Here is a 26,640-nt window from a genome sequence, read left to right on the forward strand (position 1 = left end):
CCAGCTGTATGATAAATTGCCTACCAGGCAGTGTGGGATTCTGCCATTTAGATACGGCCTTAGGAAGAACATAGTCTGGTTGTATTCTAACACCCTTGTCAGTAAAGAATGAGGGAAAGGAGAAATACGGACACAAGGCCCTGTGTAAATAAAGTACTGCCCATTTTCCCCCCTATTAGCTGTCAGACTGGCTTTAACCCTCCCCTAAGTGACCATATATAATCTTTGTGTCAGCATGTATAAATATTTTTCAGTTATGCTCCATCAGATGCATATAAACAGGAAGCTAATACTTCCAACTGAATTTGGCATGCTTAGATAGATGGCCTAGGGATATACTGTGCCTCCCACCCAGACAGATGGAATGCCAAGCAGGTTAAAAACATACAGGAGGAAACTGAGGACAGAGTAAATTCAGTATTCAGAGTTGGGAGGCTGGTTGTAACAAGACTCTCTCAAAAGATAATAGTCATTATTTAGATTGGCCACTAGATAGGAATAGGGGTGCACACATTACTCACTACAAATATGGGCAAAGAATGAAAAATTTACCGGGTGTTCCTTGGGTTCATGCTTAATATTGTGTTCATAATTTGAATCAAAGAAAAGTTTCCTGTTATCCTTAAAATCTGTCTTATATCAAGTTCCATACAAACTAGATTAAAACGTATGTGGGGGAGTAACATTTGATAGTTAATCTCAAAGTTGCATGAACACACTTGGAAGGCTAAGCATGTTTGGCATGTCGGAATATCAAGTTTGGCCAGCACTGGTTAAGGCATATCCACTCTAGACAGGAAAACACAATCCAAAGTGTTGAGTGAAGGAATACCAACTTTAGTTGACAATTCAGGTCCAAAGCCTTACTGCCTCTTTTATTTCGCTCCTATTCAATCACATTCTAGATTTTATGATTTTGATCAAGCACATGGATGTGTATAGCACAACAAATAAACACACTCCAGATTTATATATGCACAGATGAATATCCACACATATGTATCTTTAAAAACACAGCTGAAAAATTAACATTAGCAAAACATAAGCTGAGGACATTTTATGTTAGGATCTTAAGTCTATAGATCCCCAGATTTGCTCTTTTGCCCAAAAAATAGCACCTAAGTTCCAAACTGGGACAAATCAGAGATGCTGTATTGTTTTGAGATGCCTAGGTATTGGTTTTTATAGCTTTCTGGTCAGGATCGCAGACCAATAGTTCCTGAACTGTGTTCCCAGATCTGTGGTAGCTTATACACTTGTATAGGTGTGTATACACATCCATATTAATTCCAAATAGTCATGTCCAACTTGACAAGGCATCAGTTTCAGTGGATTGTTGGTACCAAGGGGTGCAAGGGCAGTTGGATATTCATCCCTGTAGTATCTTTGAGTGTTTCTCCTCAGTTTCCCTATAAGTAACGGTAAAGTCATCAGTTGGGAGCCCCCCCCCCCCTTTCAGCACCAACCGCTGCTCTGAGATCAGAGTGAAGAGAGGAGCCAGGAAGGCAGTTCCATCTTGTCTCCTGCACTCTGCTTATAATATAATATAATATAATATAATATAATATAATATAATATAATATAATATATTGTATATACATATAATATTGATAATATTATAATGTAATACAATATACTACTACTAATAATAATATGATATTATAATTATATATTTTATATTAAATATAGTATTACTAATAATATTACAGTATAATGTTATAGTACAATGTAATATATAATATTAATATTGTACTATGGTAATAATATAATATATTGTATTTACTTTTTACTTGTAAGCTGCTATTACTCCCCATCGGGGTAAGAAGGGTGGCATATAAATGTCGCAAATAAATAAATAAATAAATAAAGGTTTCCCCTTTAAATTAATTTTAGTCATGCCAGATTCTGGGGGGTGCTCATCTCCATTTCTAAGCCGAAGAGTCGGCATTGTCTGTAGACACCTCCTAGGTCATGTGACCAGCATGACTGCATGGAGCACCATTACCTTTTTGAAAATACAGACAGAGAACTGCTTTCCTGCATTGCTCATCATGTTGTACTTTAAATCTCACCACCCCCGCCCAATTTATAGGAAATCTGTAGCTCCCAGACCAAATCATGCATCATAGAAGTTACAGACACAAAACTAAAATAGCAGCTTGAAATTTAGGAAATGTTTGTGTTGAATCATCATTATTCATGTTGTGCAGGCAAGCAACCCAAGGGCATGTTTGCCATTGAAAACTGCCGTGCCCAACTGGCTTTGCACCTGCGCAAGGACTCTCGGAGGAACTGCTGTTTTGAGTTGACCTGCCCTGGGAAACGTACCTATGAGGTAGGTTTGACAAGTTCTTTCACCCCTTGTGGTACAGAGCAAACCTTGAATCCATGCAAGAATTCAGTTTGGTGCTAAGTGCAAGAAGGTGGACAACTTGGCACCCTTTGTCCATGTACTATAAGAACTATGGCTTGTAGAGAAGGGAAGCATCCATTATTTCCAAGATGAGAGTATCTGTAGGGAAAGATGAGCTGTTGCCCTCATAGCTTGTTGGTGAGTTTCCCAGAGGTAATGGTTGGACACTGTAGGAACAGAAGGCTGTTTGGTCTGATCCAAATGTCTTTATCCTAGTGATATCTGAGACAACTCCTTTTATGTTCATATATCTTCTTGACATCTTGTTACCTGGCCCTTACTGCATCACTCATGCTCACTCTCATCACTGTGTCCATCTTTCATTGATTCCTACCTGCAAAGGTGTTGATACTAAGGTGCAGGCCTGGAAGGAAAGGATTGCAGGATGAAGCAGCTTCCCCTTCAAAGCACTGCCCAAGGGTGCCACCTAGAGGTCACGTGTGACAATGCTAGCTTTGCCCAATTCTGACTCCTAAATCTTTTGATGAATGGATGCTCATGCACAGCTTTAATTTTGCATGTATTTATGGTAGTAGTAACTGTCACTCCTGGATACATCCACAGAGCATCGCACTGTTGTGGCTGTTCATTTTGCCCCTTGTTCATTGCCCTCCTCTTCATACCTTGTCAGTAATCATATACTACCTCCTTTTGGGAATGTGGTTTTTTTTTTATTAAATCTGTTTAAATGTAATGGATTTGTGTGAAGACTGGTTTTCCCAGTTTGTATAATGTGAGCTCTCCGTATCTGTTTTATAGGATATTGAACCATGTGCATTTAGAATAATCAGGTCCCCCAAAGGAAATAAACCAGATCTCGTTCAATTGATGGCCCAGAACTTAGAAAAGTTACTTTTATGCACTACAATTTCCAGAATCCCCATCCAGCACAAGCTAATAGCTGAGGATTTCTGTGTGTTGGAGTCTAAAAATAACTTTATAGGCTCTTAGCTGAACACATTTTGAATCAAATTCTTCAAAGCAAAGGGTTTACATGGAAGAAGGAAGGATGGGATGTGGGGCACTGCAATATGTTTGTCTGAACAAAAACATTACAAGACAAGGCTCATTTACATATTGCATATATATATATATATATATAATTAGATTTCTCATCGCTCAGTGGTTTCACCACTAAATATGTAAACTTCTTATATGAAAACATGTTGTATTTCAAATGACATTTAGAGATAATGTGGGATCTTTGTTTGTGATACAAACATTTATAAACACGACATTAATGCAGTAGTCACATCAAAACAAAACAAAAATAGCATGTTGAATTAGGATACTGTGCTGCCTGAGGTTTAACGTCTGTCAATTATTAGTGCAGTTTGTGTGTACAATCATATTGAAATCAGTAAGTGCAGATTCTCCATAATAATCTTACAATGACCGTCGTGAATTCTTCTTTTTTAGTTCACTGCTGCTAACCCTGCCGAAGCAATGGACTGGGTGGACCAGATCCTATTCTTGCTAAAAGGTGAGTCACTAATGAAAGATCAAAGCCATCTGTTCATGGTCTGGAATGACTCACGTATACATGCATATAATTTAGTTACCTAACACTGATAACATACTTCTCAGTATACAAACTGATATCACTGACAAGCTTGGTGCTTCAGAGAATACACAAAGATATGAAAGTTATGTCTATGTGATGTTTGCTAGCCATTCACACTTGCCATACCACCTTGCACATTCCAAAACTTATCTGGTTCCAGAAGCTAAGCAGATTGGGTCTGCTTACTGCTTGAATAGGATGCCATCAAAGAGTACTATGAATGTTCAGGATCGAAGCCTGCTAGAAAAAATGCTACCAATCAAACAGCACTAAACTAGGTATACCACTGCCTCTGATACAGTATAAGACAGTTTCATGTGTCCCTTTATTGCCAGTCACCACTGCTTTGTATTCTTTGAGTGATGTCTGTGGGTACTTCTAAACAAACAGATCTCCCACCCTGGACATTCCACAGACATAGAAACCTTACTTGCCTAGTTTCCAACAGACCTCACAACCTCTGAGGATGCTTGCCATAGATGTGAGTGAAATATCAGGAGAGAATGCTTCTAGAACATGGCCAGACAGCCCAGAAAACACACAAAAACCCAGACAGATCTTAGTGCTACTGATTAAAAACATTGTGTAGTTATTCCCTCTAAATGATGTCTGGACTCACAGCCCCTGTGTGAATGAGGCAGATATTTATTTATCGTGTCAGAAGCGAACAAAACAGTTGTATTGCTTCTGGAGTGAGAGAATCGGCCGTCTACAAAGACGTTGCCCAGGGGATGCCCAGATGTCTTGCAATCCGGTGGGGAGGCTTCTCTCATGTCCCCCAATGAGGCAGATGAAGCCATGCCATTCTGTGAATGATAAAAGCTACATTAGAAACTGCCCTCCGTTATTCAGGCAAGGCTCTGAGTCTAGGGTTGAGCAAGGTATAAACTCCAGACTACAGGAGGAATGAGCCCTCCTTCTCTAGGAGAACTGTGCTACCAATGAGCTCTTTTTAAATTCTTGAAAACCATAGCTTAGCTTTTGTTAGATTTCTTAACCTTATTCAGCAAAACAGGCAAACATTCCTAAGAATCCTAGCTTTGTGTCTTTAAAAAAATAAGGCTCTGAAATCAGAAATCCATGTAAACATGGTGATAAGGCTGTCTGCAAGTCTCAGAAAACAGAAGACAATCTTTAATCAGAAACATCAATATAGCTATATCTCCAAAGTTGCCATTGGTGTATATCTCTGTGGTATGCACATGCATAAATGCCAACATATTTTTAAATGGCTGTATTGGTTCACACAGGTGGGGGAGGGGGCATATTCATCTCAATTAATTCAAGTATCTCCCCTCCTAAGTGTGCAATTAAGACTATCCTTTTTTATTTTGCAAAAACATAATGCATCCTTCCAATGCGTGCTGTCACCTGTCCTTCTGCCCTTTACTTACTCCTAACTTGTGCTTCTCGTGCTGTCAGATGTGGAGGAACCATCAGGGTCCCCACACCATTGGCAGAGACTGGTCCATATTTATGCTCAGTGGCTATAACAGTGAATTTCTTTTTCAGAAATTAACTGTGGATCAGCAATGATGGCTTGTTGAATAGAACCAGTTCAGAGCCCACCACTTTGAGTAGCACTGCATTTAAAGACAAAGACTTTCAAATGTAATTTCTGTAGTTTATTACATAAATTGTATGTCCAGGGTGGAGGAGTGGACCGTGGAAGTGGGGTAAACAATAATTAATTAAAAAAATAGTCCCAATCTGGGAGAAATGTGGGATAGAAATAAATAATAATTACAATGATAATAATAATAAATAAGAATCCGTATAAGCAAGACATATTCTCAAGATTGCCTAACAGAATGCATTCACACTGTACAGTGTTTGTTACCACTTTAACTATCTTGAATCCATTCTACAGAATCCTGAGATGTGTAGTTTGATGAGATTTGATTGGTGAGAGAGATCTAGAGCAGTAGTTCTCAATCTTTGTTCCTATGGATGTTCAAACGAGCTCCCAGATAGTATGGGCCATATTCAGACTTTCTGAGCATTGAAGTACTTCATATATTGAATGGTCACAAATTGAGAGTCAGTGATCTAGTTCACATCTGTGTGCTATTTATTTACTTACTTACCTACTTACTCTATTTGCATCTCGCCTTTCTCTACCCTGAAGGGGACTCAAGGCGGTTTTACATATGGCAACTATTCAATGCCTTTGAACAGGAGTCCTCAAACTAAGGCCCAGGGGCCGGATATGGCCCTCCAAGATCATTTACCCGGCCCTCGCTCAGGGTCAACCTAAGTCTGAAACAACTTGAAAGCACACAACAACAACAACAATCCTATCTCATTAGCCAAAAGCAGGCCCACACTTCCCACTGAAATAGTAATAAGTTTATATTTGTTTAAATTGTTCTTCATTTTAATTATTGTATTGTTTTTAAGTGTTTTTGCACTACAAATAATATCTGCAGTGTGCATAGGAATTCATTCATGTTTTTTTCAAATTATAATCCTGCCCTCCAGCAGTTTGAGGGACTGTGAGCTGGCCCTCTGCTTTAAAAGTTTGTGGACCCCTGCCTTTGAATAACAGTTAAAATACATTAAGTTAAAGATTTAAAGTTATAATTAAATGCACATTAAAACCATATAAAACATTGCAATCACTATTACAAATCATGCCATCCACAATCGTAATGTGAGGCCATTCCAAAAGTAATTGCACATAATTCTGTAGCTATTATGGCACTGTAGTTAATCTCCAAAGGCTTGACCACAGAGCCAGGTCTTCACTTTCCTTCTGAAGGACAGGAGGAAGCTGCTCTAATATCACTGAGGAGGGAGTTCCACAGCTGAGGAGTCACCACTGAGAAGGTCCTGTCACTCGTCCCCGCCACTCGTGCCTGGGAAGGAGGGAAGATTGAGAGCAGGGCTTCACCGGATTATGTTAATCTCTGAGCACTAGAGCTCTCTAGGAAATGATTCCATTTATATCACTAAACTACAATTCCCCAGGAATCTGTAGGGCAGAACTATGAAAATTACAGTGATGAGTGTCACATTCATAATAGGGAAGGTAAACCAGGGTATCTTTTTCAACCTTTTTGTATTTTAATATGGTTATTCCTAATCCTTCTATATATGTATGGTTATGCGACAAGGGTCTTGTAGCCCTTTCAGATTAATTGGTTCTCAAGTCCTAAAGTATGACTGTACAGAAATGGACAAAACTGAGCAAAGAATAAAATCTGGGATAATTCAGTCTCCTCTTTTCCTCATCCCAACACACACTGCATGATTTGCCCCCTTATCTTTCCTGAGCATTTGTTTTGGACAGAAAAATAAAGCTCTGATGATCATGGCTGTTGGCACTACGTGATGGGTTAATTTAAAAGTAAACTGGCATCTGCTTTGCTGAAGGCATTTTGTAGGTTGTGAAGTTATGCTCCCAAAGTGCCCTCTCCTGGCCATTATGAGAAACCTATATTGGTGCTGGATTTAGGGACTTTTTTAATGTTCCAGTTTTCATAAAGCATGGAGCTGAGAGGAACTAGAAATTAATTCCTTCTCAACTCCAAAGTAAAATCATCTGCACATCATACCCACCAACCTAGTGTCATTACCCAAATTAATTCAGACCACAGCAGGCAGGAACAAAAATAGCAGACCACAGCAAGCTACCTGCTAAGCAGAAGTCTCCAGAAATAACTCCAAGGATATTTTTCTTGGAGAAAAGATCCTCCTCTGTCCCCAAATAAGCTTCCTATAAGAGCAGGGGGCAGCTTAAGTAGCTTTTTTACAGCCTGTTTCTTCAGTAGCTTCAATCTCTATTACAATGAAAGAAATAGGAAGGATATTAGGCTTATTCTGTCTGTAAGATGTAAGGCACTAGGTCTAATATAGGGTGATCCTAATGTATCATGGGGTTTTCTTGGCAATGTTTGATCAGGGCAGATTTGGCATTGCCAAGGTTATTAATAGGTTTCCGTGGTCATGCTGGGAGCTAAAACTTGATTTCCCAGAGTCCTAGTCCAGTGCTTGAACCATTGAGCCACACTGGCTATCACATTCTAAATACATAGCCAATTACACATCCAGGGTTCCTTAAGACAGAACCATGATAGCTGTATTATGGACCTGAAAAACACACCTAAGGTTCACTAGGCCATGCCCTTGGGTCTATTCTGCTTAGGTCACAGTAACATAGCAAGCTACGATCTATGCTGATAGGCAGAATATGGTACTATTCTTTTGTTTTTGCAAAATCTTAACTAGCAAGCTTCAGCACTCAAGATTCAAGGCTATGACCCTCAGACCATCAGAAGTGTGACTTTTCCAAGGTTAAGCCCAATGTCTTTCTTTCTAGTGAGAATCCCAGATTCACTGCATGGGTTCACACAGCTTGTGGAATTATATTTTGCTGATGTAGTATTTAGTGATGGATTTCATCTGAACCATTTTCTTATTAACAGTATCTCTTGGTAGGAACTAATGTGCATTGCAGATCCAGGGAACCCTGTGGCCATCCAGATGTTGCTATTGTCCCCATTAGGCAGCCTGGCCAGTGGTCAAGCATGATGGGAAAAGCAGAACAGACAATCCACAAACACAGAAAGATTCCAGTCCAGCAAAGCATTATCTTGATGTGTGGAAGTACATCTCCATGTACAGATTTCTCCTACCCTAACCCTAACCCAAACTCACATACTTCCCCAACCTGCTGCCTGCAGGTTTTGTTCTAAGTCTCCAATGAGCCACAATCAAAATGACTAATCATGAGTGATTATGGAAATTGTAGTCCAAAACATCTTTATGTTTTGGACTACAGTTTCAATAATCACTACAATTTCCATCATCACTCAAAATTTCCATCATCACTCATGCCAGTTTGAGGAAACTGTCTCTTGCATCTCACCATGCAGCTTGCATACTTATCTGTGACATTGATCCTCAAGTTTGGAAAGTATAGCAGGAAATGGCAGAATGACATTTTGCTGTCCTTTTTCTTCATATGTTCAAGTATATGTATTTCTGCCATAGAATCCTTCTCTGATCTCTGAAACATATTCAAGGATAGTGGCTCAGTGGGGCCATGGTGGCACAATGGGTTAAACTGCTGAGCTGCTGAACTTACTAACCAGAAGGTGAGCTCCTGCTGTTAGCCCCAGCTTCTGCCAACCTAGCAGTTCAAAAACATGCAAATGTGAGTAGATCAGTAGGTTGTACCACCCCGATGGGAAGGTTAATAGCGCTCAATGCAATCATGCCATCCACATTACCTAGGAGGTGTGTACGAACAACACACCTCCTAGACTCTTCGGCTTAGAAATGGAGATGAGCACCATCACCTCAGAGTCGGAAATGACTGGACGTAATGTCAAAGGGAAACCTTTACCTTTTTTTATATGCTGTATAATATAATTATTGCAAGATCAGCCATGTACATGTCCATGCTGTATCATGATCAAACACACATGTTCAATCCAGGTTATACTAGTAATTAAAAGTCATAATCTTCCTGTCAAAAAACATACAAATAACATTATAGAAATAGTTGAAGAAGACCTTAAAAACAATTTAGCCCAAACCTCGGCTCTAGTATGTTCCCCTAAAATCCCTGACAGAAGGAAGGCAATTCAACCTCTGTGTTCAAATATCCAAGCAAATACATCCATCACAAGAGAATCCTTTGTGACTCACAATTATTTCTCCTACGAATATTGGACCTAATGATTGCCTCATGAGTCTAACACTTTTTCACTATCAACTTGCATTTCCTTTTTCTTCCAGATATGAAATCCTTTGTTATTCCTTGTGAGGAGGAAGATGACGACAGCCATGACAAAGAGGAGGCCTATGATGACATAGACAGCTTTGACTCCCCCAATGCAACTCTTCATAAGGATATGACTTTGAGCCTGGAGGAAGAGGAGGCCAAAGAAGAGAATGATGAGTACATTTATGAAATCCTTCCAGGTGAACTGGCTTTCCCTTCTTCTGAAGTTGTTGTATTCTGAGCCAGATCTTTGATCCTATTCTTGGAAAAATTCATTATTTTTTTTGGCTGGAGGATTCTGAGAGTCTTAATCCAAAAAACTCGCACCATTCTTTGCTCTGAGGAGACTCATCCTTCTCACAATTACTGCTCTTATACAGTCACTTTTCCCTGCCCTTGGAGTGTCCATTTGAAACTGACTTCTGGCCGGAATATATTATTATGCAAATCGCTATGAATACTGATGAATGCTCAATTTGCATATGGAAATATTGCCTCCACTTTAAACAGCATCTGATGGATCAGAGTCCAGAAAATCCAATTCTAGAAAATTATTTTCTATCATTTTGTGTTGATACACAGTGACATATCATGCCTTTGTGTATATAGATATTTGAATATCTGTATTTGAATATATATGTGCATAGACACACACACACACACATTGTATACTGTTGGCCCTCTATATCCATGGATTCCGTACCCATGGAGTCAACCATCCACAGCTTGAAAATACTTTTTACAAGAAAAGCAAATCTAGATTTTGGCATTGCAAGTAAGAGACACTATTGTATATAATGGAACTTGAGTGTCCACAGATTTTGGTTTCTATACGGGAAGTGTTCTCGAACAAAACCCCACTGGATACCAAGGATTTGCTGTATAATCTCTCTCTCTCTCTCTCTCTCTCTCTCTCTCTCTATATATATATATATATATATATTATATGGTTCTTCTCAGCCTCTAAGTTCTAATGCTTCCATTACTAACTAGGCAGTAGGGTTGGTTATGATGAACAATAAAACTTATTTTAATGAATGCAAATCAAGACATTTTATAGATGTTATTTAATTTTTTACTCTCTAGCACTTAAACACTTGTAGTTGCAGATTCTTTTATATTAATACAACAGCAACAAACTAAATCTTACCCCATAAAATAATCTCCTTTCCCGCAGTTTTTCTCTCTCCTCTCAAAACTCAGAACTCTCCCATCTGTGCCTTCATTAAAAGCTTAATCTTGTTGGACACTTTTATTCTCACACTGCTCATATTGTTGCAACAGTACCCTTACAGTCACTGCATCAGTCAATCACCTTCCATATACAAAGTCACTTCATCCTAAATTCTGTACCTCACACTTAGTCTTAATATAGCACATATTAGCATTGCTGTTGTTATGTGCTTTCAGACTGTTCTGAATTTTGTCAACTCTCTCATAGGATTTTCTTGGTAGATTTATCCAGAGGAAGTTTTCCATTGCTTCTGAGGCTGAGAGAGGATGACCTGCCCAAGGTCTGGTAGTGTGTTTCCATGGCTTCAAACGATAGATTCCCAGAATCTAGTCCAACATCTTAACCACTACACCGCAAACAACCTAATATCATGTGTTTTATCTCAGGAGGAAAAACATCTCAGACTGGTCCTGACTCCTGCTCTCTTGTTTCCTGAGTTTATTCAGCTTTCTTAACTGTTAGCAGTCTCTCTTAGCTTTGTGTCATCTACAACTGCAGAAAAACAGCAGAAGTCAAGTAAAGGGGTCATCAAGGAAGCAATGTGGACTCCCCTCACATTGTTTTTGACATTCCAGAAGGAAAGGAAAATTCCTTTGCCAAACAAGTTGGTGCCATTTGAAGAGCAGTTGTGGAGAATAGATTTAGGACTTCAGTATGGACAGCAGAGGTAGACATGCACACATCATCTTTGAAAGCTGAAGTTTAGGGAATGCAGAATGCAGAATGCTATTCCAGAATATTAGTTTATATATTTGTATAGAAACCCAGCATACTAAAAAAGAAAAAAAAACATGATGATATTAGTGTTGAGCATCCCTTTAAAATCTGTGCTTGGAGAAAGCACTGCAGAAAAGATGATGTTTTGTGTATTGTCAAATGCTTTCATGGCCAGAATCACTAGGTTGTTGTAGGTTTCTTTGGGCTGTATGGCCATGTTCCAGAAGCATTCTCTCCTGACATTTTGTCTGCATCTGTGGCAAGCATCCTCAGAGGTTGTGAGGTTTGTTGGAAACTAGGAACATTGGTTTTATATATCTGTGGAAGGTCCAGGGTGGGAGAAAGAACTCTTGTCTGTTGGAGCTAGGTGTGAATGTTTCAATTGGCCACCTTGATTACTATTTGATGGACTGACAGTTTTTAGGTGTGGCTTGTTACTGCCTGGGAAATTCCTATGTTGAGAGGCGGATTAGGTGTTCCTGATTGTTTCTTGTCTGGAGTTCTCCTGTGTTTGAGTTTTGTTTTTTATTTACTGTATAATGTTAGAGGTTTTTTTAGTACTGCTAGCCAGATTTTGTTCATTTTCATAGTTTCTTCCTTTGTGTTGAAATTGTCCACATGCTTGTGGATTTCAATGGCTTCTCTGTGTAGCCTGACATGGTAGTTGTTAAAGTGGTCCAGCATTTCTGTGTTCTCAAATAATATGCTGTGTCCAGGTTGGTTCATCAGGTGCTCTGCTATGGCTGACTTCTCTGGTTGAAGTAGTCTGCAGTTCCTTTCATGTGCCTTGATATGTGTTCATATTAGTTTCCAACAAACCTCACATTCTCTGAGGATGCTTGCCACAGATGCAGGTGAAACATCAGGAGAGAATGTTTCTAGAACATGGCCATACAGCCCAAAAAACCTACAGCAACCCATTCTGTTTTATTTCCCAAATGTTAAGACACTTATGGCAAATCCATCACATGGTTTGACTGGCAAGGTTTGTTCAAAAGGGGTTGTCTTTGCCTTACTCTCAAGCTGAAAGAGTGTGATTTATCCAAGATCACCCAGTGGGGTTTCCATGGCCATGTGGGGAGATTGAACCTGGGTCTCCAGAGCCGTAGTCCAATGCTCAAACCCCACCGGGTCCATTATAGAATATAGTTTCCTTTTAATGAGGGAGGACCAGAAGCTTTCTGTCTTCCTGGCTTTATTTGCAAATATACAATAAAATGTATGGGAAACCATAAGACAGCAGTTACTGCTCTTGCATTAAATTAGCAAAGAGAGCAATTCTTGACCTTTTCATGGATTAGCAAAGAGCCAACTCTTGACCTTCTCACAGATCCCTAAGAGCTTGCAATCCCAATAAAACACAGCTCTTTGCTTCTGTCAAGACTGAAAGTTGCTACAATTTCTCTGCCTCTCCCACTAGCTCTATTTAGTGAGACATTCTGAAGGCAGGGGAGAGATTTCCAGGCCATTAAGGAAAACATCCCCAGTCATTAACACTCTTTTGTCAAGCCCCTGATTATCCCTTAGTTGGCCAGATGAAGCCAATCAAGACAACAGAACTTGAGTCATAACAACATTTTGATGTGAATATAAATTCACCCTCCTATTAAGATGTCGATGACAAAACAGTCTCACTATCCCTTTCACTACACACGGAATGGCAAAGCCGATCTCTTCTGCTAGTCAGATTATAGTTCCTTCAGTTTCTCCATGCAGAAAGTTTGGCATAAGCACCTGGGGGGCAGGAGGAATCTATATTTCTGCACATAGAACTACTCTTGTTTTATGTATTTGTAGCAGATCCCATAAGGATGGATTTCATATTTCTAATGGCTCTTCATATGTGAAACATCTCTACTAGAAGTGCTGGGGAATCTCAGATGTTAGGAAAAGGAATACCTGAGTTTAGCCCTGTCTCTACCTACTCATGGAGGACTAGAAATTTGACACAAAAACTTGTGCAGTCCAGGGATGAAACCCAACAAGAAGGAAGCTCCTTCTTTGGAGGCTTTCAGAGGCTGGATGGCCATCTGTCAGGTGTATTTTGCTTATGCTTTTCCTGCATTGCAGGGGGTTAGACTAGAAGGCCCATGTGGTCTCTTCCCACTCTCTGATTCTGATTCTATACTACTTAGAAGAGGATTTCCACACCAGAGAGAAATAGGCATTTCAATGCTATTTTTAGAACGGTTAAATAAACACATGTGCTTTTTCTGTAGGGAAACCATTCAAGTCCAGTAGTCCACTTCACTATGGTGCAGGTATTTTTGTAATGTCTGGCTTGAAAGAGAATTTATCTTGTCACAGAAACAAGATGAATTTCTAATCCTGAAAATGAGCTGTCCACTGACATCTCCCACATGCTTTTCTGTTGCAACCAGCATCTTGTTCTTATTTCTAGATCAGAAGCCAAACCCAGTCTTATACTGATAAAGCATAATATATTTTATTTTCCTGCCTGCTTCTCTACAGCTACCCTCATTGCTCAAAAACTGGCTTCAGAAGGTTGCCCAGCCCTCCAGAGCCATGGGGGGGGGGGGGGGTGGTTATAGAAGGCTCTAGTGGGGATCTCCTCATTACACTTGATTCTGCTGCCCCAAAAGCAGAAATCTGTCATGGAATTCTGCTTTGAGAGGGAACATTTGGCTATCCAGACTTGCTGGACCATAACTCTTAACCATTGCTGGTTGTAATCCTCTGGCTCAGGACCAAACAAACCTCTGAGGATGCCTGCCATATAAGCAGGTGAAACATCAGGAGAGAATGCTACTGGAACATACAGCCCAAAAAACTCACAGCAATCCAGTGAAGTTCTTGTTTACGACTTCTTATTGGGGAATTATTTCATATTTGGGGACCGAGCAGTGACAAGTCCTGAAACGTTTCTAGAATAGCATCATAGAAGATATGTACCTATATAAATTGCTAAGTAGGGTGGCCATTTACATCTATATCCAACCTAATGGAATTCTCTTGGTATCATTGCTATATAAACACTTAAATGTGTGCTGAAGTGCCGACTTATACATGTTCAGAGATAGGCGTTGAACTTGCCTTCCGTACCCTTATATGGCAGCATTTCAGATGCTCTGTACATATCAATACCCTATTGTACATTCACAACAACATGTGTTAGACTAGAAGAACAGCACTATATCATTTCTAACATGAGAATGAGATACTCTGAACCTGTTCAGAGGTACTAGTTGTGTTTTTCATTGTACAGTCTGTTAGGGAAAAACTATCCTAAAATATACAGCAGAGCATCCCAAAACAAACAGGATACAAAAGTTGAGCATCAGCTCATTAACGAGCAAAGTGTGAAGTGCCGTGTGATGTGGCTGTAATGAATTAAGAGCTTAGGCAGGCAAAGATACAGAGTCCAATCTTTAAAAAAAATCACAAAACGTTTATTTACAGTAATAAACAATAACTGCATTTCTTAATAGTAAAGAACTGGGTCTGAGTTACTCTAACACCCATCTCTTCTAAGGTTTCAAACACCAATCACTACATATCTCTGAAACACAAAGAGAGAGAGATCTCAAAGTACACAGCACATACTTAGATGTAAGAAACAGAAGTCAGACTTTAAAAAGGCTTGCAGTAGAAAACTTTCTATTTTACACAACCAATGAAAATAAGAGTAGAAACCGAGAGAAGAGAAGAAATTAGGTACACCCCCCCCCCCCCAACTGTCGTACAGGACACACAGGGGAAGGGAAACCCGTCTGACTATTCTAAGCTAACTAAAGTGTTCCTAATTGAGGACTATTCATCACACGAAAGGAAAAAAATCCACTTAAAATTCAGTTTTTGCTTCCTGCAGAATTCTGGGGTTAATTGTTTAGTAAGGCTGTTAAAGGCTTCTCCCTAAACAACAAACCCCAGAATTCTGCGGATTTTAAGTGGATTTTTTCTCTAGTGTGATGAGGCCTCTGGGCAGTGTATGGTTGATCCCAACACACGCTAGGGTTAAGCTTGTGATCCAGCTAAATTTAGGTCTAGATTATTTGATAACTGTAGCAAAGTAGATTCTTTCTATGATCTACCAGACAGTATTCTTCCACCACCGCCACCCCACTCCATTTCTACCCCTCTTTAAACTCAGAGATTCTGAAGACAGGTCTCAATGTAGCTTACGGCTATACCAGCAAACCATTTCTATATAACTTCCCCAAGTCTCCCACCAATGTACTAGAGCAGGCCTGCATACAGGGCAGATCCTCCAAGGAGCTGTGTTTTAATGTTGCAATTTGATTCAATTTTCCACTCTATAAAATTACCCATCATTGTTCGTTGCCTCCTAACAGACACCTTCACTCTTAATTTAACAATCCTATCGAATTCTGCCTCGGAAATTGGAAAAATTTATCACCTGTGAAATTTTATTTTTCCTTGGTTGTATCTGTTTTTGTAAAACTTCATTAGCGACGATGACTTGCTGAGGAAATTATCTCTCCCTCCCTCTCTCCTTCCTCTACCCTAGTCTCACTCCCTTACATTTTTTTGTAAAAAGAAAGGAAGAAACAGTCAACCACAACTGAGATTTTTATTTGCATAATAAAAAACATATTACACAAAAAGAGAAACAAACACAACCTCTGCTGAATTTTTAGTATTGCACCATTGGATCAGACCTGCAGTTCATTCCACATAGCAGCGATGGGGAGTGTATGGCACTCCAGATGTCGGGCTGTAATTCTCATCAGACCTAGCAAACATAAGAAATGGTGAGCAATGGCGGTAGTTGCTGTCCAGCAACATCTGGAGAACCGTGCATTCTCATCCCTGGCATATAGTTTCCTGTCTCCTGGCATTGGACAACCAGCTATCAAAGGGAAACCCACAAAGAGGGCATGCTTCCCTCACATCTAGTGAAATGAATTCTAAAGACTGCATTTTTGACTATCATGGCCACTGTTAATCTTATCCCATGTTTCCATGTAATCTGATTTAAAGCCATTTTAGATAGTTCCCATCACTAAATCCTGTGGCAATGAATTTGAGAGATTAATTGAAAAGTAGTGCTTTACATTAATCTTAAATCTGCTGATAACTAATGGAGCAATCCCAGCCCCACTGCATTGGCAGTTGCTACACCAGGATTAATGGGAACGGACCAAAGCTTAGTGATGAAGCACATGCTTTGCATGTAGAAAGTTCTGGTTTCAGTCCCTGGTAAATTAAACCTGGTAGCTGGTATAATGGGAAAAAAATGCATTTCAAACCTTTCTATGGTTTCTGTCCCCAGTCTGGGTCTAAATCTCTAGCTTGGCCCTAGATATTTTGGGGGATATATGCAGGGATGGAATTAAATGTACAAATATCTCTCAGCCATATCTGGTGCTCAGAACTAAAAGGGAAATATAAGATGCCGAGCAAATGTGTGGCTCCATCAATGTAGATCAGGGTGGGCAAACTGCACTCATGTACTCCCCAGAACCACTTTAATGGCCTCCTGGGCTTCCCGGGTTTAAGAAATTGTGAGATGCACCAACATTGTGAGTCAAAAGAATTCTCTGAAACGCGTGACTTATGGAAAGCTTGTAAGCGAAAGCTTGTCAATATCAAGCTAATTCTGAACAGTGCCAAGGAGAATTTGTTTATCTCTGGTCTGTCTTTTACAATTAATATTTTAAGCAGCCAATATTTAGGATTTGGGCCTGAAATCTCTCCACTCTGCCCTACTCTGTCACCTTTGATGGCATAGGATTCATTTATCGGAATTTCTTAAGCAGGCTGTCACAGCAAAACAAAAAGTCCCCTGATGCATTAAAGACTAGCACAGTGGTTCTCAACCTGTTGTTCCCCAGGTGTTTTGGCCTAAAACTTCCAGAAATCCCAGCCATTTTACCAGCTGTTAAGATTTCTGGGAATTGACCAAATCAACTGGGGACCCATAGGTTAAGAACCATTGGACTAGCACATTTGTTGTGGAGTAAGCTTCTTTGCTTTGTTGTCCTCTACTTCCTAATTATAGCCTGAAAGCGGAGCTGCCTTTAACACAGGTGTTGGATTCAATATGTAGATTCCTTTCTTGATCACATGGTCCTGTGCAATGCTTAAGGACTCATTTTGAACTCTTCCTGGCTCAGCCAACTATGCATATTCCACTTTAAGTGACATGGAAACTGTGTAAGTCTGGGACGTGTAGTTTCGTGAGACCCAAGAACTCTCTGGCTAAGAATTCTAAATGACCCTCCATAAGCTGCAAATCTAAGGATTCCATTGGATGCCCTGACAGTTAAAGTAGAAGAATAATGTCTAACAGTGTTGTGTGATAAGGCTGCAGAGTTCTACCTCTGGACCTTATGAGTGTACAGGAGTGAAGAAAGCCAGACTAGCAGGCAAATCAGCCTGTTGCTCGGCCACACTGTTGAAACAGTGCACAGTTTGCTTGGCAGCACCTTCCAGAGGAAAAAGTATGAGTGATTTTCTTTCTGAAAGCTTCCATCCATCATAAGCTTTTAGGGGCGCTGTGCAACTAGGAAAGGCTGGCATTTAATTATGATATTAATGTTTCAGCTGCAGTTCTCCAGCTTGTCTGCCTTGGATTCCACTGTCTTGGCTTGCTGCCGGAAGGTGAGACTGGCAGAGACCTCTCTGACCCCGTGGCCACTAAAAGCTGTCACGTTGCACTGTATAGGACAATTTGTTCAGCTTACAGTACACACCTAAGGAGAGCTTTCCCTTCCTCCCCATCTTTCATCATAGACCAGGCTTGGAGAAGTTACTTTTTGGCCTAAACATTTTATAGCCTAAAGGTAACTTCTCTGAGCTCTGAAACACTAAATAAGAAGATCAGTTAGCCGCTAATATTGAAGGATTGTTCTTTAAACCCTGGAAAACTAAATTTTATCAGAGTAAACAGTAGATTGGGAGTGGGAAAGTGCAGCCTGTACGTCAGAAGCAGCCACTGTAACCCTCAGGTTCTCCCACATACCTGGGAAAGAAATATATCTGCAAAATATAGAATTACAACATATAAAATCCTTCAGAAAGCCTGTTTTGGGGGTGGACATTTCGGGCAGTAGAAGTGATCTTTTTGTAAAACCAGAGACAGATGTACAGTTGCTTCTAGTTCTGCAATAGTGTTAGATACGGCCTAAGAAACCTAAAGGCATCAGATCTCGCCTGATCTTGGAAGTTAAACAGGGTCAGATTTGGTTAGCACTTGGATGGACGATCACCAGTGACTTGTTGGCTATATTTCAAAGGAAGGAACTGGCAAAACCATTTCTGAGCATTTCTCCCCCCAGAAAATTAATGAGATCAGCATAAGTTGAGAGGTAACATGAAGCACATACACACATATGAAGGAATATGACTTTCTGGAGTTACCCACACTTGGAGTGGAGAAATGTGACCTAGTATAAGGCAGCTTCTTATTCTCCTTACCCAAATCAGTTTTTTATTGGTAGGACAGCATCTACAGCAGAACTTCCACATTGATTAATCTATGTCACAAAGCGTAGCTATGAGTTCATTCAATGAAGCTGAAGTGGACCTGCTTCCTTGTCTCTCTCCAGTCCAACCAGACTGAACAGCTGCTGCTGCAGTTTGGGGTTAAACCTTCAGTGTAATCTTTATATGTTTAATGGCCATTAATGGTCTCCACTGCTGAAGCATATGCCCTAGAGTCCAGGTTGCTACAAATCACATCCAGACGTCTTATGTGAAAAAGAGATTTTTGATCTTGGCTCTGAAGCAGATGGTGGGAACAGACCAGGTTCAAGTTCACTCCTGCATCTGAATCTTTTCCTAATTTCTCTTTGGTAGCCAAAGTGCAATTTCTTCCTTGCTTTCTTTGATTTCAGAAGATAGTGGACAAGATGGAGGCAGCCAACGAGACTTTTCTGGTGAAATTTGGCTCACTTCGAGGCCAAGGGCATGGACCCAACAAACCACCATGAACTCATTAAGAAGACTTTGCTAATGTGGTTAGTGCATAGCAGCCTGAGAGGAGGAGAAGAGTGCAGAGTTTCCAGGAAAGCTGAAAGTGAAAGCGAGACAGAAGAATCTCTTTGGGGAAATGTCTGGGTCTCACTCTGCTAAACAGCTCTGCCAGGCAATCTGAGCTGCTGGACAGAGAGCAAGCGAGACTGAATACTTTACTTACTATCCTTGATCAGGGAGACAAGAAGTTAGTGTTTTCTAACATTGCAGAGTCTTTGACTTAAACTGGAAATCTTATGACCTTGTTCTGGTTCCATTCTATTGGCCTAAATTCTGTGCAACACCGCATATTGTAGTTAGCTAGTAGTATCAACCTTCTTGACTGGTCAGGAGTTTTCCCCATTTGCTTTACAGGTAAAATTCACTTGCTTTATTCTCATCTGTGCACCATCCCAACTTCTCTTGTGCCTGAAGTCTTTAAGGGGCTACTATGAGATACTCACTCATTTGAATGACTCATGCTTGCTTCCTCTTTGCCTTTTTTCCACTTTTGGTTGCATTTAAATTTGTTGTTTTTATGGACCAATCCTATCCTAAGTTGTAAATAAACAATTGTCCTATTGTCCCAATCCTATCCTAAAGCATTTCTTTCTAATTTTACATCTAAGAACTTTTGAGGAATGGCATGATGCAAAACATTAAGAAATGAGGTGTGGTTAGAAGTAATTGATCGTATAATCATAAGTTTCAAAATACAAGTGCCTTATGGAAATACAAAATTTGGGCAGCTTTATCAATATACAGCCTTAAAGCAGGAGTGAAAAGCTGTTGTCTTTCCAAATACTGTTGGGCATCAATTGAACATCGGCCTCCCATTGAACATCAAGAAAACCAAGGTGCTCTTCCAACAGTCACCAGCCAATTCCCTCTGCAATGCCAGAAATACAGCTTAATGGTGTAACATTAGAAAATGTTGACCATTTCTGCTACCTTGGCAGCCACCTCTCCACAAAACACATTGACACTGAAATACAACACTGTCTGAGCTCTGCGAGTGCAGCATTTTTCCAAATTAAGCAGTGTTTGAGGATTGGGACATCCATAGGGATACTAAGGTGCTTGTTAATAAAGCTATTGTCCTCCCAACCCTGCTATACGCCTGCAAAACATGGACTCTCTAGAGATGTCATCAGCATTGCCTCAAAAAAATCCTGCAAATCTCTTGGGAAGACAGGCAGACAAAGGTCAGCATGCTGGAAGAAACAAACACCACCAGCACTGAAGCAATGCTGCTATAGCATCAACTCCGCTGGACTGGCCACGTTGTCCGAATGTCCGATCACCATCTCCTAAAGCAGTTACTATTTTCCCAACTCAAGAAGGGAAATGTAATGTTGGTGCCGAGGAAAAGAGATTTAAAGATTGGCTTAAAGCCAACCAGTTTTTAAAACTGTTGCATAGATACTGAGAACTGGGAAGCCCTGGCCCTTGCGTGCTCTAACTGGCGGTCAGCTGTGACTAGAAGTGCTGTGGAATTTGAAGAGGCACGAATGGAGAGCAAAAGGGAGAAACATGCCAAGAGGAATGTACATCAAGCCAACCCTGACTGGGACTGTCTTCCACCTGGAAACCGATGTCCTCACTGCGAAAGAACTTGCAGATCAAGAATAGAACTCCACAGACACCTACGTATCCACCACCAAGACACTACACTTGGAGGGCCATCATCCTCAAGCTATGAGGGATCACCTAAGCAAGTAAGTAAGGGCATCAATTCCAGTCATCCTTCACAGTGGACTATGATGGCTAAGGATGCTTTGAACTGTGGTTCAATTCTTGACTCCATTTGCTCAACTCTACCCTGAAATCATAGGGCAATTTCCCTACCTCTTACATGTGCTGTAGGAAGTTAAATATTGTCAAGCCTTCTAAGGCCCCCTCTAAGAAATACAGGCAATGCTGGCTAAATTGCAGAAGAAAGCAACAGCAAACTACCTCTGGGTCAAAAAAATACTGACCCCATACCTGTTTCTACAATCAGCTCACCCAGGAGCAGTTCTAAATTAACTTAACCCTTTTCTACCCAAACCACCCCACCACCCACAACCAGTTTTTCTTTCTGCCAGAACACCAAGTGTGCAAGGTGAAAACACTTGGTTTGGGATCCAATTGGCTCTACAAGAACCACAGCTTGGTTATCAAGCATGCAGCCATCCCCCACAGATTCTATTAATGCGGAAGAACCTTGTGTAGATGAATACGGGTGTGGAATGGGTTGCTACTGCAACCATTATGTGTACGTGTCCCTTCAAGTCACCTGTTGACTTATAGCAACCCCATGAATTTCACAGAACTTTCTTTGGTAAAGGTGGTTTTGCCAATTCCTTCCTCTGAAATAAAGCACTTGGTATTCATTCATGCTCTACCATCCAAGTACTAACCAGAGCTGCCTATGTTTAACTTCTAAGATCAGACAGGATCTGGTGCTTTTTGAGTGGGAAATATAGTAAAACATCTCATGTGATCCCCACCCAACTCCAGGGAGATTGCTGTGTCAGGAAGATTGTTTTGCTCATAGAACATAATGCACATAGTGGTGACATCTCAGAGATGCTTCCTTCCTTTGTTACTGGTTAAAAAGCCAGCTAGGTGGGAGTGGATGGGTGGGGAAAAGCGCAGCAGCAGCCGCCTTTTGTCTCAGTACAGCATAAGGCCGACCCTGAACAGCAGCTTGGACTGCAAAAACTGACCTCAAAGTCCCAATACTCAGTAAAAGAAGAGCAACCCTGTGTGTTCCATTTCCTCTCCCATTTTTGCATAGCATTTCCTGAAAGGATATTAATCTATCCTTGATTGTTCTATTATTATTATTGCTTTCTCTACTCCCCTCCCCCTCCTTCCTTTCTCCCCCCACCTTTTTTTAAAAAATCATTGCAAGAAGATAATGTTTACAGTTCTCCTGCACAGATCTACAGAGCAGGGAAGTGGTGTGGGGGAAGCTTTCTCAATAATTTATTTTAAAATCAATGCTAATGAGGTTGCCTCTTGTCGTTGGCCTGGGTTTACAATCAAGGCTGATTTATTTAGAAAAGATCTTTGATGCCACTTTCCCGTCTAACGGTGAGGGTGAAGCAGGACAGGGAGAGCCGTTTCTGTGACTCCCCAACTTCAGATCCAATTCTGAATACACTGAGGGATGACCCTGACCCAATTTGCATTGATTTGAATGAAGGGTAAGAGACAGCTGTGCCCTAGACAAAAGTGGTGGTGGAGAAAAGCTTTGCCTTCCAGAAAGTGTGACATGCCAGGTTGTCCTGTGCGCTTTTGCACTTATCAAATGACCTCAGGGGGGGAAAAGTCCCTGTGGCTGATTAGACTTGCATCAAACCACCTGTCACAAATCACTTGTGTTCACTGAAAACTAGAGCTCAGTGGTGAATGTTGACTGTGTTTCATATTGAAAGCGGAATATATGATTTTAAGAATCCCAGCTTTCTAACCCCTAGAACTGCAAAAAAGACTGACAATGCTTGATTGAATTTCAGATGGTAGATTTGAATGGAACTCTCATTGATCAGAGTTTGCTTCTTCCTGTGACTAACCCAAGTAAAAGAAACGAAGTAAAGGTAAACTTTCCCCTGACATTAAGTCTAGTCGAGTCCGACTCTGGAGGGTGGTACTCATTTCCATTTCTAAGCCAAAGAGCCAGCATTGTCTGTAGATGCCTCCAAGGTCATGGAGCTGAAACTATGCAGTGTAAATGCATTGTTGATATATTTGCTCAATTGAAAAATTTAGGTATCTGTGCTTACCATACTTACCTGATGTCAGAATCCAGATGCCTTTACAGAGCCAGATACAGTGATAAAGTCCAAACAAAGTTTATTAAGGCAACAAAAAACACTCAGGGACACTTACTTCAGTGTCCCTGGCCAAAACAAAAGGTTTCAAGCAGTTTGCAAGACAAAAAACTTAACTTGGCAAATAATCCAGATTTAACCGGCATATAATCCGGGATAAAGGATTGAAAAAATGCTCCAAAGTCTCAGAGTTCAACGAATGTAAGTAAACAAAGTGGAAGAACACAAAACCGTAGTCCAAGAACAGTCCGAAGTCAAAGATATTGGAGTCCAAAAAGCAGCGTTGTTGTCCAGGCAGTCCAAGGTCAAGAAGGGGAGAAATCAGCACTTACAGAAATCCAGAGAAAGCAGCAACCTGTAGTTCCAGGACCCAAGCAAGAGAATTGGCAGCGACAAAGACCCAGGCATGAATCCAACACTTTGCCTCCTGCAAAGTGCCATTACTCCAGTGCCTACATTTATCTTACAACTCATTATCTGTTGATGAGCTGTCCTCCTCCCTTTCTTCATCGCTATCAGCTGCTCTAGCCTTCACAGCTGATCGCCAATGCCCCTCTCACCAGCTTTTCCATCTCTTATCAAGACTTAGGTCTCCCCAACTATCACCAGATTGCCAGTCCCCAGAAAACCCTTCAAAAGTATTGCTGGACGTAGGTTGTGTACACACATCCCTAACTTCTTGCACACGAGTCCAATCCAATCCATCCTCCTCCTCAGCACTACTCCCAGACCCATCACTTCCATAAAATCTTCTTCTTCAGTTGGAGCAGTAAGTATATCACAGATCCGTTTCCTCTGCCGCTCCTCGTCAGACTCCTGCTCCCAAGTAATCCGTTTTACACCCCTGCCTTCATCTCCTTCCTCCTCCATTTCTCCTGAGAAACCCTCAAATGAGTCTTTGTCTGTAGGGGACATGAATATCTCCCTAACTCTCTTTCTTTGTTGTTCCTCATCCAAACTTTGAGCACCCCTCTTTCCACATCTGCTACTCCTCTCATCAGTAGTAACGGTACCAGGAGATTCAACTACAACACCTGATCATCAATATTTTAGTAACTTTGGGTTTTTAAAAAAATAGGTGCAAAAATACTTTTAAAGTATTAAATATATGCAAGACCCCCCCCCCCCCCATAAACATAATAGCATCAACTAGCATAAACAGAGCAGAGTCGGGGAAGCAATATGTCTGACCTCTATGTCTGACCTAAATGAAATACAGTACTACATTAAATACATAACATGCAGCTACACTCCCGCGTAAGAGGCTGAGAAACTGCAGCTTGGAATTTGATCAAGTTTGGGACAACCACACCTGGATAGAAAAAACTGATTTTAAATCACAGCTGCCATTTGAAGCATTAAAAAATCTCTTCCCTTACAGTAGGCATGGACAAACTTTGGTCCTCCAGGTGTTTTGGACTTCAAATCCTACAATTCCAAATACCTGGTAGGCCAAAGTTTGCCCATGCCTGCCTTACAGGCTAAAATGAAAAACGGTTGATATCAATGGGAAGAGTATTTTTAAAAAATCCAGTATGAGAAAAACATGGGTTTTGTTTAAAGCAACTTTGGGTGCAACTTTGAAGATACAAGGTGATTTAAAAGAGAGAGACTTCAAATTTTCTAGAGTGTCCTTCAGCTGTTCCAACCTATGCTTATCTTCCTGGGTTGCTGATGTCAATTACTACTCTCTATTTCCCGGACTCTTTGTTTAACATTGCTTTGGGTGCATTTACAATGTAGTATTAATGCAGTTCAGCACCACTTTAATTGTCATGTCTGTCTAGTTTGGTGAGCCTTCAGCATTATTTGGCAGAGAAGGCTAAAGACAATGTATAACTATAGCTTCCATGATTCTATAACACTGAGTCATGGCAATGGAGCCCCCATTGGTGCAATGGGTTAAACCCTTGTGCTGGTAGGGCTGCTGACCGACAGGTCATTGGTTTGAATCTGAGGAGACCAGGTTGAGCTCCCTGTGTCAGCTCCAGCTCCTCATTCAGGGACATGAGAGAAGCCTCCCACAAGGATGGTAAAAAAAACATCAAACATCAGGATGTCTCCTGAGCAACGTCCTTGCAAACAGCCAATTCTCTCACACCAGAAGTTACTTGCAGTTTCTCAAGTCGCTCCTGACATGGAAAAATGCTGTAAACCGACCTGAATGCTGTAAACCGATCTGAGTCCCTCATTCGAGGTGAGAAGGCTGGTATAGAAAACTTCCAAATAAATAAAAATAAAAAGTCATGGAAATTAAAGTAGGGTCAAATTACATTATGTAGATGTGTGTTCTTTTCTGCTAGAGAGCCTGGTGCCAACCATGGTTCCTTATATGCCTTCCTTAGTTATGTAGAACAGAGAGTTCTTTTTCCCCTTATCACAGTATCTTTCCTGCAATAACTTTATTATTTTGTCAAGTGAAGGGTATCAGTGTGTTTGGTTTCCATGGTATGCTGCTCTTTGCATCCTAATACTTTAGAGTGCTGAGTTCAGTTACCATCCATGGTGCAGAAGGGAGGTGCAGGAAATCCTAGTTCAAATGCTAATTACTGGGGGTCCAAGTTGGAAAGGAGCTTGCCTCATGCGTGCAAAGAATAGCAGAGACTATCTAAAAGAGATCTTTTTCACTAGTTGATAAGAACTGACATGAGGACAACAAACTTTATGGGGGAATTGCACAAAGGAAAGATTTAAACCACATTTAATTACTTATGGAAGTAAAAAAGAAAATGAAGCAAAGCTACATACTATATATTTTATATAGCAACCAGTTTAATTAACCCTTAAGTGTTTAAATCAAGAAATAGATGATTTGAATTCTGGTAATAGATGGAGGGAGTAAGAATATATATAGGATGAGAGAGCGCTCTAATTCAAAGTTTGTAGGGAAAGAGTTTCTTTCCTCATCTTATTACAGGCAGTCCCCAAGTTATGAACAAGATAGGGTCTGTAGGTATGTTCTTAAGTTGAATTTGTATGTAAGTCAGAAAAGGTACATTTTTAAGTGTATTTATTTATTTATTTATCATGTCAGAAGCAAATTGAGTATACAGTTATACAAAAAAGCACAAACACAGTTAAAAACTTGGCATTATGCTAAATTTCCTTTGACAAGAAGCTGACCACTTCAAGTTCCTCTGGTGTTACTGTAAGAAGGTCCTCCATTGTGCATGTAGCAGGGCTCAGACTGCATTGTAGTATGTGGTCTGTGGTTTGCTCTTC

General features: G+C 40.5%; 1 protein-coding gene across 1 annotated transcript in view; it reads left to right on the forward strand.

Moving 5' to 3' along the window:
* The window catches only part of SKAP1 (src kinase associated phosphoprotein 1), a 368,343-nt gene that overhangs the window by 273,619 nt on the left and 68,084 nt on the right, over positions 1-26,640 (forward strand). The window contains exons 7-9 of the mRNA XM_067470003.1: positions 2,211-2,335; positions 3,833-3,896; positions 9,723-9,908. Of these exons, the coding sequence (XP_067326104.1) occupies positions 2,211-2,335; positions 3,833-3,896; positions 9,723-9,908 (375 nt within the window). The remainder of the gene's footprint in view (positions 1-2,210; positions 2,336-3,832; positions 3,897-9,722; positions 9,909-26,640) is intronic.

The sequence above is a fragment of the Anolis sagrei genome, chromosome 6, assembly GCF_037176765.1.
Source record: "Anolis sagrei isolate rAnoSag1 chromosome 6, rAnoSag1.mat, whole genome shotgun sequence".
Lineage (NCBI taxonomy): Eukaryota > Metazoa > Chordata > Lepidosauria > Squamata > Dactyloidae > Anolis > Anolis sagrei.